This window comes from Myxine glutinosa, chromosome 14 (genome assembly GCF_964187855.1).
Source record: "Myxine glutinosa chromosome 14, kmMyxGlut1.1, whole genome shotgun sequence".
NCBI lineage: Eukaryota > Metazoa > Chordata > Myxini > Myxiniformes > Myxinidae > Myxine > Myxine glutinosa.
Window position 1 is genome coordinate 28,046,215 of NC_136274.1, and position 12,958 is coordinate 28,059,172.

The window sequence follows — 12,958 nt, forward strand, 5'->3', positions numbered from 1 at the left end:
ACGCCACCAGGATTTGGAAGAGGGAGACAGATAAGAAAGTTCGGTCTTGAGAACGGAGAGATATTGTTTCCTGGCTCTCCTGAGGGTGGACACACACTTGTTTCGGGCTTTGTGAAAGGAAATGAGATTTCCTTCCGTTGGATTTGCTTTCCAGGAGACGAAGGCAAGTTGTTTCTGGGAAACAGCCTCACCACAAGATTCCGTGTACCATGGACGGGAGGAAGGGTATGACAACTGAAGACGAGATGGGATAAATCTGTGCATGAGGGAGAGCAATTTACTTTGGAAGAATTCCCAGGATTGAGTTGATATCAGAGGTGGTAGAGATGGGAGACCAGTCCAGATGATTGATGGCTGCTTGAAGACCGTGCCAGTTGGCCTGAGTGAAATGCCAGACTCGTCGACGCTGAGCAGGCTCCCTGAGAATGGTCAGAGAGATGTCCACTTTAACAAGGACATGATCAGATGATCCGATTGGTGCAGAAGAAGAGCAGCAGACATTTTCAGGGAAGTTAGTCATAACCAAGTCCAGAAGAGAAGATGCTCCGTTGACTGAGATCCGGGTCGGGAAATTGACAGATTGTGTCAGTCCCAGTGAGTCGCAGAAGTCCTTTGCTGAGGAGCCATGGCTGGTGAGGGAGGTACCCACACCCAGCCAACTGGCATGATGACAGTTGAAATCACCACATATGAGGAAGAGAGAGTTGGTATGAGTAAATAGAAGTTGGTCCATATTATCAGACAGCGAGATGTAGATGGAGTCATCACTGTTTGGTGGACGGTACAACACACATATGAACAAGAGGTGGGAGCGAAGGGGAAGCCGTAGCCAGAGGTATTCCTGGGGGTGAGGTGGAAAGAGTACAGTGCAGGGCGAGTGAGGAAGAGAGTTTTTGATAAAGATAGCAACCCCACCTCCAGGACGAGGCTCAGGTCTATCATACCGGAGGAGGGAGTAACCCGGGAGAGATACTAAGGAATCAGAGACATCATGAAGGAGGAAAGTTTCTGTTAAGCAGATCACGTCTGGATTGACAGAAGCAACCTGTATGGAGAGATCAGTTAAGTTTGAACGAAGGCCCCGGATGTTTGAGGTCCATACCGTTAATGAAGAGGAAGGGGGAGCATCGGATACAGAACAGGGGGGAGGAGGGGCAGGGTAAGATGTGGAAGAGGTGGAAGAGGTAGGGAGAGCTGTTGAAGGTGTGTCAGAGATTTCAGAATAGCTCGGAGAAAGGGAAGGATGGGGTGGACAAAAGGTTTGATGGTGATTGGGTGAGGCACAATGAGGTGTTATTTGAGGAGGGGGAAGAGCGAGGCAGAAGGTTGGGGGAGATGGAGGTGAGAGTTGGAAGGGAGAAGAAGCGAGGAGGATGCTTTGAGGAGGGGGAGTGAGAGGGGGGAAATTGAGAAGAAATGAGGGTGGGGAGATTTGAAGGGGAGGGGCGAGGGGGCAGTTTGGGAGGGAAGGGACAAGGGGAGGGATTTGAAAGGGATGGGATATGGGGGAGATTTGGAGGGGAGGGGTGAGGGAGGAGTCTAGGAGGGGAGGGGCAAGGGGGAGTCTTGGAGGGGAGGGGTGAGGGGTAGTGTAGGAGGGAGGGGGCAAGGGGGGAGATTTGAAAGGGATGGGTGATGGGGAGGATTAGGAGGGGAGGGGGAAGGGGGAAGATTTGAAAGGGATGGGTGATGGGGAAGATTTGGAGGGGAGGGGTTATGGGGAAGATTTGGAGGGGAGGGGTGAGATTTGATTTTAGAAAGTGTACGATTAATGGGAAACGAACATTTATTGCAAAATGAGTTTCTTGTGACCTTCGAGTCAAAAATACGTTTAAGGACGCTGGATGGAGGATGGAGTGCAGGAGAGTTTAGGGAATGTAGAAAAAAGGCACTATAAGAGATGGAATTTTTTTTTGGGATGAATAGATTTGGTGAGCAAGTCGAAAGCAGCCTTTTAAAGAAGAAGAAGAAAAGGGTGTTATAATATATGACGGAATACATAAAGTGAGGGGAAAGTGTAAACATTGAAGGTTAATAACAGTGAAAACTATCTGGGGAAATGGGGGAGAAACACGTGGTCGAAGAACGAACGAACGAATAAGAATGAATAAACGAATGAGAAGCGAGAAGGGAAAAAAAATTTTTTTTTTGAGTTGACATTTACACAAGGAAGTAGGCTTTGGGGTGAAAAGACTGGGAAAACAGAGAACGAAAGTTATTGGATCACAAACGATGGACCGCTGAGAGAAAAACAAAGCCTCAAGGTTGTACAGTGTACACTGTACAAGGCCTCAAGACACGACACGAATTAACAATTACTTAACTTCGAATTAACACGATTTTCAATACAGGTATGGAAGATTTGCACCGAAAAATCTTCCTCGGGACACAATATACGTACGTCCGCATAACTAACCACCAAGCATAACGAAACCACTAACCACCAAGCATAACCAAACTACTAACTCCCAAGCATAACCAAACTACAACCACCAAGAATAACCAAACACTAACCACCAAGCAGAAGGAAAGTACAACGTTTTCAGTAGTACCTTACTCACTGTAAAATGTCTAGTACTTGGTGATGATAAAAGTATTAGTTTAAATCAGAGGAAACTATTGTGCCCACGTTGTGCAGTACAAGTCTGGGTTGTGGCCCCATCTCTGGACCACTGCACCCACCTTCTACCACATTATTATGGAGAGGACATCGCTGCATTCCCAAGGGAAGGACATCCCTGTATTCCCTGTGGTTCATAGTATACTACACGATCCTTTTCGTGAGGACTGTGAAGGATTGAAACAAGCATGGATCACTGCCCAAAGGAGACCAGTGTGCAACGCCGGAGTGTGAAATCCCCTCAAGACCACCTTCAACCAATATTTTCTCAATCAATGGTTTGCCAATCTATCTGGAGCATCCACATGGAGTGTGTGGAAACAAGACCAAGAAAATGAGGAAATAAAGAGCAAGGAATGCAGGAGATAGAAGCATGGAGAAAACCTCCAGTTTCCTCATGGCTCAAACTTTTCTCCTATAAATTGAAGCAAAAAGAAAGACGAGGCAAGTTTGGTTGTGGAGTCATGAAGTCCTTGTGTGTCCCCGCGGTTCTCTCTCTGGTCCTGATCCTGCTCTTGGATCAAGCACCTACAGCTTGGGCAGCTGATTCTTTGTCCAATGAGCAGGTGGAGAATGCAGTTGATGAAGCGTTGGACAAGCTGAACAAACAGCAGGTGTCCACACGTAAACTGGCATTGTCTGAACAACAGGATATCCAGGTGAGTTTCAACGTGTCCATTTCTTCTTTCACAGACACCGACACAAATCCCAACATGGATCAGGGTGATCAAATTGTCTAACTCGTGTTTCTTCCATAGGCAGATGAAACAGACGTTGAAGGACAGTTCACCATCAAATTTGACGTGGTTGAGACCGAGTGCAATGCGGACGATCCCAGGGACTGGGCCGATTGTCCGATCGCGACGGACTCGACACCGGTAAGACCCGTTTGATCTACTCGAGTCCCAATGTTTGTTTCTGGTCCTGATAGTGATACATCGATGTGATCCACACCTGAGGTCTACCCTCGAGATTGTGTGTGAGATGTTGGTCATGCAGTGCAGATTGTTGAGTTGGACATTGTGGATATAACTATGAAGTGGATGGATGTGGACATCACAGTATGATAAGAACCCATGAGGTTATTGCAATGTAGATGGTCATGATGTATCAATCCGTTGTTGTGCTTTGTAGGTCGATGCACAGTGTGAGGTCACCGTGTTGAACACCGAGGACTCCTTGGACGTCGGAGACGCGACTTGCGATTTCATCTCGACGGGCGGAAATGTGAGGGTTTGAGATCAAACAGTAATAAACTACAGTAAAACGGTATTCGGTGGAGCGCATACAGTTTATGGTTTCCATCCCACTGGTAGGCCGAATGTGGATTTCGGACCTGAACCAAAATCGAATTTGTTCTTGTCATCCACCCAACTCATCTACAACTTTTTGAAATATCATGCGATATATCGTTTTTGGCTCCATCTCTCGATGTGAGTGAGAAATCACTTTCCAAAATCTAATCGATTTGTCCTAGTCACACACCCAACCTGTCCACCAAGTTTCATCCAAATCCGTCCATAACCTTTTCAGATATCCTGCTCACCGACAGACAAATAAACAGACAGACAGGGGTGAAGACGTAACCTCCGTCCACCTTCGGTGGTGGACCTAACCTGGCAGTCGGACTAAAAACAATCACACCCGTGTCCGAAGGGAGCGGTTCAGTTTGGCATTTTTAATATGAAATAGGCAAAGCCCAGTAACGAACGAAACCCATTAGAATTGCCCTCTAGATTTACCCTTTAGAACCATCTAGAATTACCCTTTACAGCCCTCTGAAACCACCCTTTAGAACCCTCTGAAATCACCCTTTAGAACCCTCTGGATTTACCCTTTAGAACCCGTTAGAATGACCCATTAGAACCCACTAGAATCACCCTTTACAGCCCTCTGAAACCACCCTTTAGAACCCTCTGAAATCACCCTTTAGAACCCTCTGGATTTACCCTTTAGAACCGACTCAGAAAACCTTTTAGAACCCTTTGGAATTACCCTTTGGAACCATCTATAATTACCCTTTAGAACCTTCTAGAATGACTCTTCAGAACTCTAGAATATCTTGGCATTCCATTGTTCTGGAAGGGTTCCCCTCATGCTGACGTAGATATAGAAGGTGTGCTGGAAGACGGTTACCTGCTGAAAGAGGTGTTCTGGAATTTCCGGTTTACCTGATGCTCACGTAGATAGAGGAGGTGTGGGTGATGGCAAAAAAAATAGATTTCAGGAAGGTTTTTTTTCAAAGTCAGTAACAAATGAAGCTTCCTGTAAATTTTTATCACTTTTTACCTTGGATCTTTTCACCAAATTTGCGATCAAGCTGAGAATGGCCATTGTCTACTTACGCACCTGTAGACGAGAGATGTGTTTTATCCTGAACATTGTCCGCACCAACATGACTGTGAAGTTCTAGAAAACGAATAAATATTTTATTGATTATTGAAAATCGTCTGGTGTTTGTTTTACAGGCGAGGCGACGACGTGGCTGGTTTAAGAGAACCTGGAAAAAAGTGAAGAATGTGGGACGAGGAGTTCTTAATACCGCGAAGGGTGTGGGAAGACATTATTTGAATCGTTGGCTTAATCGTTATCGCGGTTAGGAGGAAGCTCTGTGTTGGTGGTGGTGGTGGTGGTGGTGGTGGTGGTGGTGTTGTGGGTTAATGGGTGGGAGCCAATGATTTCTCCCCGACATTCAACACTTGCTCGTTAATTCCAATTGATTCGCTTAGTTACACAAGTAAGCCGAACAGGTAACCAGTTAGTAAGCTTTAAAATTGAACTTTTAGGATTGAAACTGCAGCTGAACTTTTTGTAGTTTAACATTTAATTGTGACTCTGCTATTAAACTTTGTCTGATCATGGAAATAAAGGATTGCAAAAATGAAAACCTGAGGCTGTTTTACTTTGTAATGGTGATCAAGTGGTGACATTTTAACACAGAGTAGGAGACGCACGAAACCGACCGGATGTTAGGATGAAATACACCTGGATGTTACCTGGACTCAGTCCATTTTTGGGAGGACTCGGACTCGGCCCAATCCCACTCGAATCCAGCAAACATTGTGTGTACAAAAGAAGGTGGTACCGAATGGTACCGAGCAGGCGGCGCTGCACCGAATGGCACCGAGCAGGCGGCGCTGCACCGAATGGCACCGAGCAGGCGGCGCTGCACCGAATGGCACCGAGCAGGCGGCGCTGCACCGAATGGCACCGAGCAGGCGGCGCTGCACCGAATGGCACCGAGCAGTCGGCGCTGCACCGAATGGCACCGAGCAGGCGGCGCTGCACCGAATGGCACCGAGCAGGCGGCGCTGTACCGAATGGCACCGAGCAGGCGGCGCTGCACCGAATGGCACCGAGCAGGCGGCGCTGCACCGAATGGCACCGAGCAGGCGGCGCTGCACCGAATGGCACCGAGCAGGCGGCGCTGTACCGAATGGCACCGAGCAGGCGGCGCTGCACCGAATGTACAGCGCCGGAAGTTCCCGTGTATACCAAGTGGTTCCGAATGCACACCACCCAGCAGGCGGCGCTCAAACATATCTTCAAGTTCAACACTAATCCACATAAAGCACAGGGTTAGGTTCGGGTTTGGAATTTACGTGCATTCCCGATAAACATTGATTTACAAATCAGGGTACGGTAACGCCGAGGGTTATTTAGGGTTAGGATTTATAAAAATAAATTATGAAGTTTTGAAATTAAATAAAAATGGAAATTAATGACATGCATGGAAACTTTCATTTTTGTTAGCCTATAGTTAAGGTTACGTATTCCACGTGTGATTTTAAAAGAAATGATATCGCAGTGTGAAGGGGGTTGATATGAGTACCGAAAGTGGTCGGAAGTTTCCGAACAACAAAATAATAATAAACGAATTAGCGCATAAATAAGGAGCAAATTTCACGATATCAAACACAATTTATGAGTTAGATAAACGACTGAAACTTCTAAATATGGTCAGATACAATTTCCTCGACAGAACTTAACCCAACAGTCTTTTTAAATAAAATTTAGTCTATAAAAACAATATTTTTCTAATTTTTTCCAAGCAATTCGGAGTTGCTAATCTCTGTGCGAGGTTTACTACATTTTTTTGTGATTTTTTTTTTGGTATACAGAATCGAGGCTCGTGAAAGAGCTAACATTTATCACAAAAATAAATCAGAGACAAACAAACAAAGTATATAAAAAGGGGAGCGGTAGACAAGGTGGGGAGAGGAGGGGAAGCACATAAACACAACATTTGAGAGCAGGGACATCGGGAATGTGTTGGAAGGAGAGGGATTGGGGGAAGGCGGCATGGGAAGGGGTAAGGAGGTGGGAGAAGTATAAACACAAGTACACCAAGGACTCCCAGGAAAGAAGTTGGTATTTCAAAAAAGTGGATTTGGGGTGAAATTAGCGGGGGTAGAAAAGATCAAGCTTTTGGATGAGGGAAGATAAGAGATGGTGGTGAACAGCTGTTTTAAAGATCTGGAGGGAGGAGTGGGATTGAAGAGAGTGAGGGAATTTGTTCCAGAGGCGGGAGAAAAGAGGAATGAAGGAGTGAAGGTGAGCAGAGAGTCTTGATTTTGGCAGTTTCACCATAAGAGGGTTGCAGGCAGATCTTGTGCGACCTGTAGGAATATTGGGGGGACAGAGCACAGAGAGAGCTGGGGGAGCAATCCCGGAGAGGAGTCGGTAGAAGACAGAAAGACCACCAACCTGCCTGCGGTGAGTGAGTGAAAGGCCCTCGGAGTTAACTTCATCGCAGGAGATTCCAATGATGCTGAAAGCTTTGGTTTCAATAGCGTGAAGACGAGCTAGGTGTGAGGCAGGAGCACCAGCCCAGAGGGGGTAACAGTATTCCATTGAGCTGCGGATGAAAGCCTTGTATGTGCTGAGGCGCTCAGGTGTGCCAAGGAAGGACTTCGCACGACGGAGGATGCCCAGTCGGCGACTGGCTTTGGAGGCCAGCTAAGAAATGTGGTTTTCCCAATAAAGATCATGGCAGATAGTGAGACCCAAAAGCTTGAGCGACAGAACTTCTTGGAGAGGATTGTTGAGAAAGTAGATGGGAGGGTTTTCCAGTCGGTCCTTTCGGAGAGACATTGTAAGAGTGTGAGACTTGTCAGGATTGAAAGACATGTTCCACTTGTTTGACCAGTCTGTGATTTTGGCCAGGTCTGCAGAGAGTGAGGAAGCTGCAGACTGCCGATCTGAGGGATGAGGAATGGAGCGGCAGATAGTGGAGTCATCAGCAAAGAGATAGAGAGGATTTTCCAGAGTCGGAGGGATCATTGATGAAGACCAGTAAAAGCACATGGCCCAGAACACTACCTTGGGGAACTCCAGCCAGAACAGGAAGGGGAGATGAGAGAAATCCATTCAGGGCCACACGTTGCCGACGACCAGAGAGGAAGTCCGCAAGCCATGAGTGGAGATTTCCATGGATACCATAGGAGGAGAGTTTGGTGAGCAGAGCTGGCTGCCAGACCGTATGGAAGGCACGTGATATGTCAAGTGAGACAGCTCTGATTTCCTGTTTGGCATTGAGGACCTCCATCCATTGTTGAGACAGCAGAAGCAACATGTCCAGAGTAGAATGACCTGGTCTGAATCCAAATTGATGATCAGAGATCAAGCCATTGGAGAAGAGGAAGGTTTTGATATTCGAAGCAATGATGGATTCCATGACTTTGCTGATTAATTGGAAGCAGGCTGATTGGTCTGTAGTTGCAATGATCGGTTTTGCACCTTTTTTGTGTAAAGCGGAAATGTTTGCTGATTTCCAAGATTCTGGCAGATGACCTTGAGCAAAAGAGAGGGTGAAAAGAACAGAGAAAGAGTGAGATAGAGCGGCAGAGCAGGATTTTAGGACCCGTGGGCTGATGCCGTCTTGTCCCGTTGCAGAATCAGAGTCGAGGTTTTACAGAAACTTCTCCACCTTGTCAGGAGAGAAGGACACAGAGTCCAGGAGCAGTTGGGTTCGACTGGGAAAGGTGGGAACAGAGAGAGATGGGTTTGGGACACAAGATTTTGAGGCAAACACAGAGTTGAGGCATTCGGCTTTGTCACGTGCGGTGTCAACTGTGTAGCCATTTGAGGTAAGGGAGGGGACGGAGCGGGAACAAACACCAGAAACGGATTTGACCAGACGCCACCAGGATTTGGAGAAAGGAGACAGGTTTGAGAGTTCAATCTTGAGTGTGGAGAGATAGTGCTTCCTGGCACTCCTGAGGGTAGACACACACTTGTTTCTAGCTTGGTGGAAGGAACTGAGATTGCCTTCAGTTCGATTTGCCTTCCAAGAGGCAAAGGCAAGTTGTTTCAGGGCAACTGCCTCACCACAAGATTCAGTGTACCATGGACGGGAGTAAGGGTAAGACAACTATAGACGAGATGGGATAAATCTGTGCATGAGAGAGAGCAGTTTGCTTTGGAAGAATTCCCAGGGAGAATTGATGTCAGATGCAGTAGAGATGGGAGACCAGTCCAGGTAATTGATGGCTGCTTGCAGCCCGTGCCAGTCAGCCTGAGTGAAATGCCAGACTCGTCGGTGCTGAGGAGGCTCTCTGAGAATGGCCAGAGAGATGTCCACTTTAACAAGCACATGATCAGAAGAACCGATTGGAGCAGAAGAAGAGCAGCAGACATTTGCAGGGAAGTTAGTCATAACCAAGGCCAAGTCATAACCATTATATTATTTTAGTATGATGATTTATTATATTTTATTATTATTATATATTTATTTATTTCTTATTATTAATTTGTTGGCAGCATCATGCTATGGGGATGTTTTTCAGCAGCAGGGACTGGGAGACTTGTAAGTAGAGAGGGAACAATAAATGGCGCCAAACACAGGCAAATCCTTGAGGAGAACCTGCTTCAGAGTGCAAAAGACCGCAGACAACGGCCACGATTTACTTTCCAACAGGACAACGACCCCAAGCATCGAGCCAAAGCAACACTGGAATGGCTTCAGAACAAGAATGTGAAAGTCCTTGAGTGGCCCAGCCAAAGCCCAGACTTGAATCCAATTGAGAATCTGATTTAAAACGTGAAGATTGCTGTTCACTGACGCTCCCCATCCAACTTGACAGAGTTTGAGCAAATCTGCAAGGAATAATGGGAGAAACTCCCCAAATCCAGATGTGCAAAGCTGATACAGACATACCCAAGAAGACTTGAAGCTGTAATCACTGCTAAAGGCGCTTCTATGAAGTTTGACTCAGGGGGTTTAATACATACAGCGCCTCAAGAAGGTCTACACCCCCTTTCAAAATGTTCTCCTTTTGTTGCCTTATAGCCTGGAATTAAATTGCATTAAATAAGACTTTTGCCACCTTTATTTGCATATCATAACCCTCACCTTCCAAGTGAAAAAAAATAATTTCTAAAAATATCAAAAAAAAAAAAATTTTTTTTTGAATATCTTAAGGTAAGTGTCCTCCCCCCCCCCCCCCCCCCCCTGAATTAATACTTGGTGGAATCACCTTTGACAGCAATTACAGCTGTGAGTCTGTTGGGAAAGGTCTCTACCAACTTTATACACCTTGATTGGGCAGGTATTGAGCATTTGGCACCATAACACATGGTATTTTGGCACCATAACACATGGTATTTTGGCACCATCACACATGGTATTTTGGCACCACAACACATGGTATTTTGGCACCATAACACATGATATTTTGGCACCATAACACATGGTATTTTGGCACCATAACACATGGTATTTTGGCACCATAACACATGGTATTTTGGCACCATAACACATGGTATTTTGGCACCATAACACATGTTATTTTGGCACCATAACACATGGTATTTTGGCACCATAACTAACACATGGTATTTTGGCACCATAACATGGTATTTTGGCAACATAACACATGGTATTTTGGCACCATAACACATGGTATTTTGGCACCATAACACATGGTATTTTGGCCCCATAACTAACACATGGTATTTTGGCACCATAACACATGATATTTTGGCACCATAACACATGGTATTTTGGCACCATAACACTTGGTATTTTGGCTCCATAACACATGGTATTTTGGCACCATAACACATGGTATTTTGGCACCATGACATGGTATTTTGGCACCATAACACATGGTATTTTGGCACCATAACACATGATATTTTGGCACCATAACACATGGTATTTTGGCACCATAACACATGGTATTTTGGCACCATAACACATGGTATTTTGGCACCATAACACATGGTATTTTTGCACCATAACATGGTATTTTGGCACCATAACACATGGTATTTTGACACCATAACACATGGTATTTTGGCCCCATAACTAACACATGGTATTTTGGCCCCATAACTAACACATGGTATTTTGGCACCATAACACATGGTATTTTGGCACCATAACACATGGTATTTTGGCACCATAACACATGGTATTTTGGCACCATAACACATGGTATTTTGGCACCATAACACATGGTATTTTGGCACCAAAACACAAGGTATTTTGGCACCATAACACATGGTATTTTGGCACCATAACACATGGTATTTTGGCACCATAACTAACACATGGTATTTTGGCACCATAACATGGTATTTTGGCACCATAACACATGGTATTTTGGCACCATAACACATGGCATTTTGGCACCATAACACATGGTATTTTGGCCCCATAACTAACACATGGTATTTTGGCACCATAACAAGATATTTTGGCACCATAACACATGGTATTTTGGCACCATAACACATGGTATTTTGGCACCATAACACATGGTATTTTGGCACCATAACACATGGTATTTTGGCACCATAACATGGTATTTTGGCACCATAACACATGGTATTTTGGCACCATAACACATGGTATTTTGCCCCCATAACTAACACATGGTATTTTGGCACCATAACACATGGTATTTTGGCACCATAACACATGGTATTTTGGCACCATAACACATGGTATTTTGGCACCATAACATGGTATTCTGGCACCATAACACATGGTATTTTGACACCATAACACATGGTATTTTGGCCCCATAACTAATACATGGTATTTTGGCCCCATAACTAACACATGGTATTTTGGCACCATAACACATGGTATTTTGGCACCATAACACATGGTATTTTGGCACCAGAACACATGGTATTTTGGCACCATAACACATGGTATTTTGGCACCATAACACATGGTATTTTGGCACCATAACACATGTTATTTTGGCACCATAACACATGGTAATTTGGCACCATAACTAACACATGGTATTTTGGCACCATAACATGGTATTTTGGCACCATAACACATGGTATTTTGGCACCATAACACATGGTATTTTGGCACCATAACACATGGTATTTTGGCCCCATAACTAACACATGGTATTTTGGCACCATAACACATGGTATTTTGGCACCATAACACATGGTATTTTGGCACCATAACACTTGGTATTTTGGCACCATAACACATGGTATTTTGGCACCATAACACATGGTATTTTGGCACCATAACACATGGTATTTTGGCACCATAACACATGGTATTTTGGCACCATAACACATGGTATTTTGGCACCATAACACATGGTATCTCGGCACCATAACACATGGTATTTTGCATCGGTTTTCACACCGCACGTGGAGAACAATCATCTTGTGCCGTGACAACGGATGACGTCATATGCATGCACTTGATATCGAAGGAGGTTTCATGTTTGGTTGCCTATATTGACACCTGTGTCAATGGCTCTTTCATTTTGTGTATTGAAGCTCCTTGAAAAGAAAGAGGAACAGAATCTCTCTCTGTTTCTTTCTCTCCCTCTACTGGTTGGTCGTATATTGGATGAAGTGTCATGGCGGCTGTGTGGGAGTTCTGCATCTGAGTTGAATCCGCCTTTCTATATTCCCCTTCTCTCTTGCCCCCCTCCCCTCCCCGTCTCGTTTTTGTTTCTCTTCCTCTTTTCCTTTTGCACAAAGAGAGAGACACTATCTATTTTGAGACCTTGATAATAGGCCTTTCCTTGTTTTTGGCCTTCGGAAGGTCGAATTGTTCTCCCCTCCTGCCAATCCCTAAATCTCGTCTGTAGCCAAAAAGTTTAAAGGTCTGTGGGTATCCTCAGCTCATTGTACTTTGTGTCGGCTTCCTTCAGGACCACCTCGATCTCTTCCGAAAGAGTTAAGGAGGACAAGAGAAGGGGTGAAATGCTTAATGTGTTTATCTTGGCCCTTAACAGTACTCCCTTATTAACTGGGAAGGAGTGGTAGATCAGAGAACCAAGCGTCTTTACAAATCAAAAATCTCCCTTCCATAAATGTGTTTCAGAGGCGGAATATCGATTA

General features: G+C 45.1%; 1 protein-coding gene across 1 annotated transcript; it reads left to right on the top strand.

Annotated features, from left to right (window-relative positions):
- The first annotated feature begins 2,998 nt into the window (after positions 1–2,998).
- LOC144888264 (uncharacterized) lies at positions 2,999–5,507 on the top strand. The gene is made up of 4 exons (XM_078768315.1): positions 2,999–3,279; positions 3,379–3,498; positions 3,755–3,847; positions 5,089–5,507. The coding sequence occupies exons 1-4, from the start codon at positions 3,085–3,087 to the stop codon at positions 5,218–5,220; spliced, it is 540 nt and encodes a 179-aa protein (XP_078624441.1). The 5' UTR covers positions 2,999–3,084; the 3' UTR covers positions 5,221–5,507.
- Positions 5,508–12,958: the final 7,451 nt, after the last annotated feature.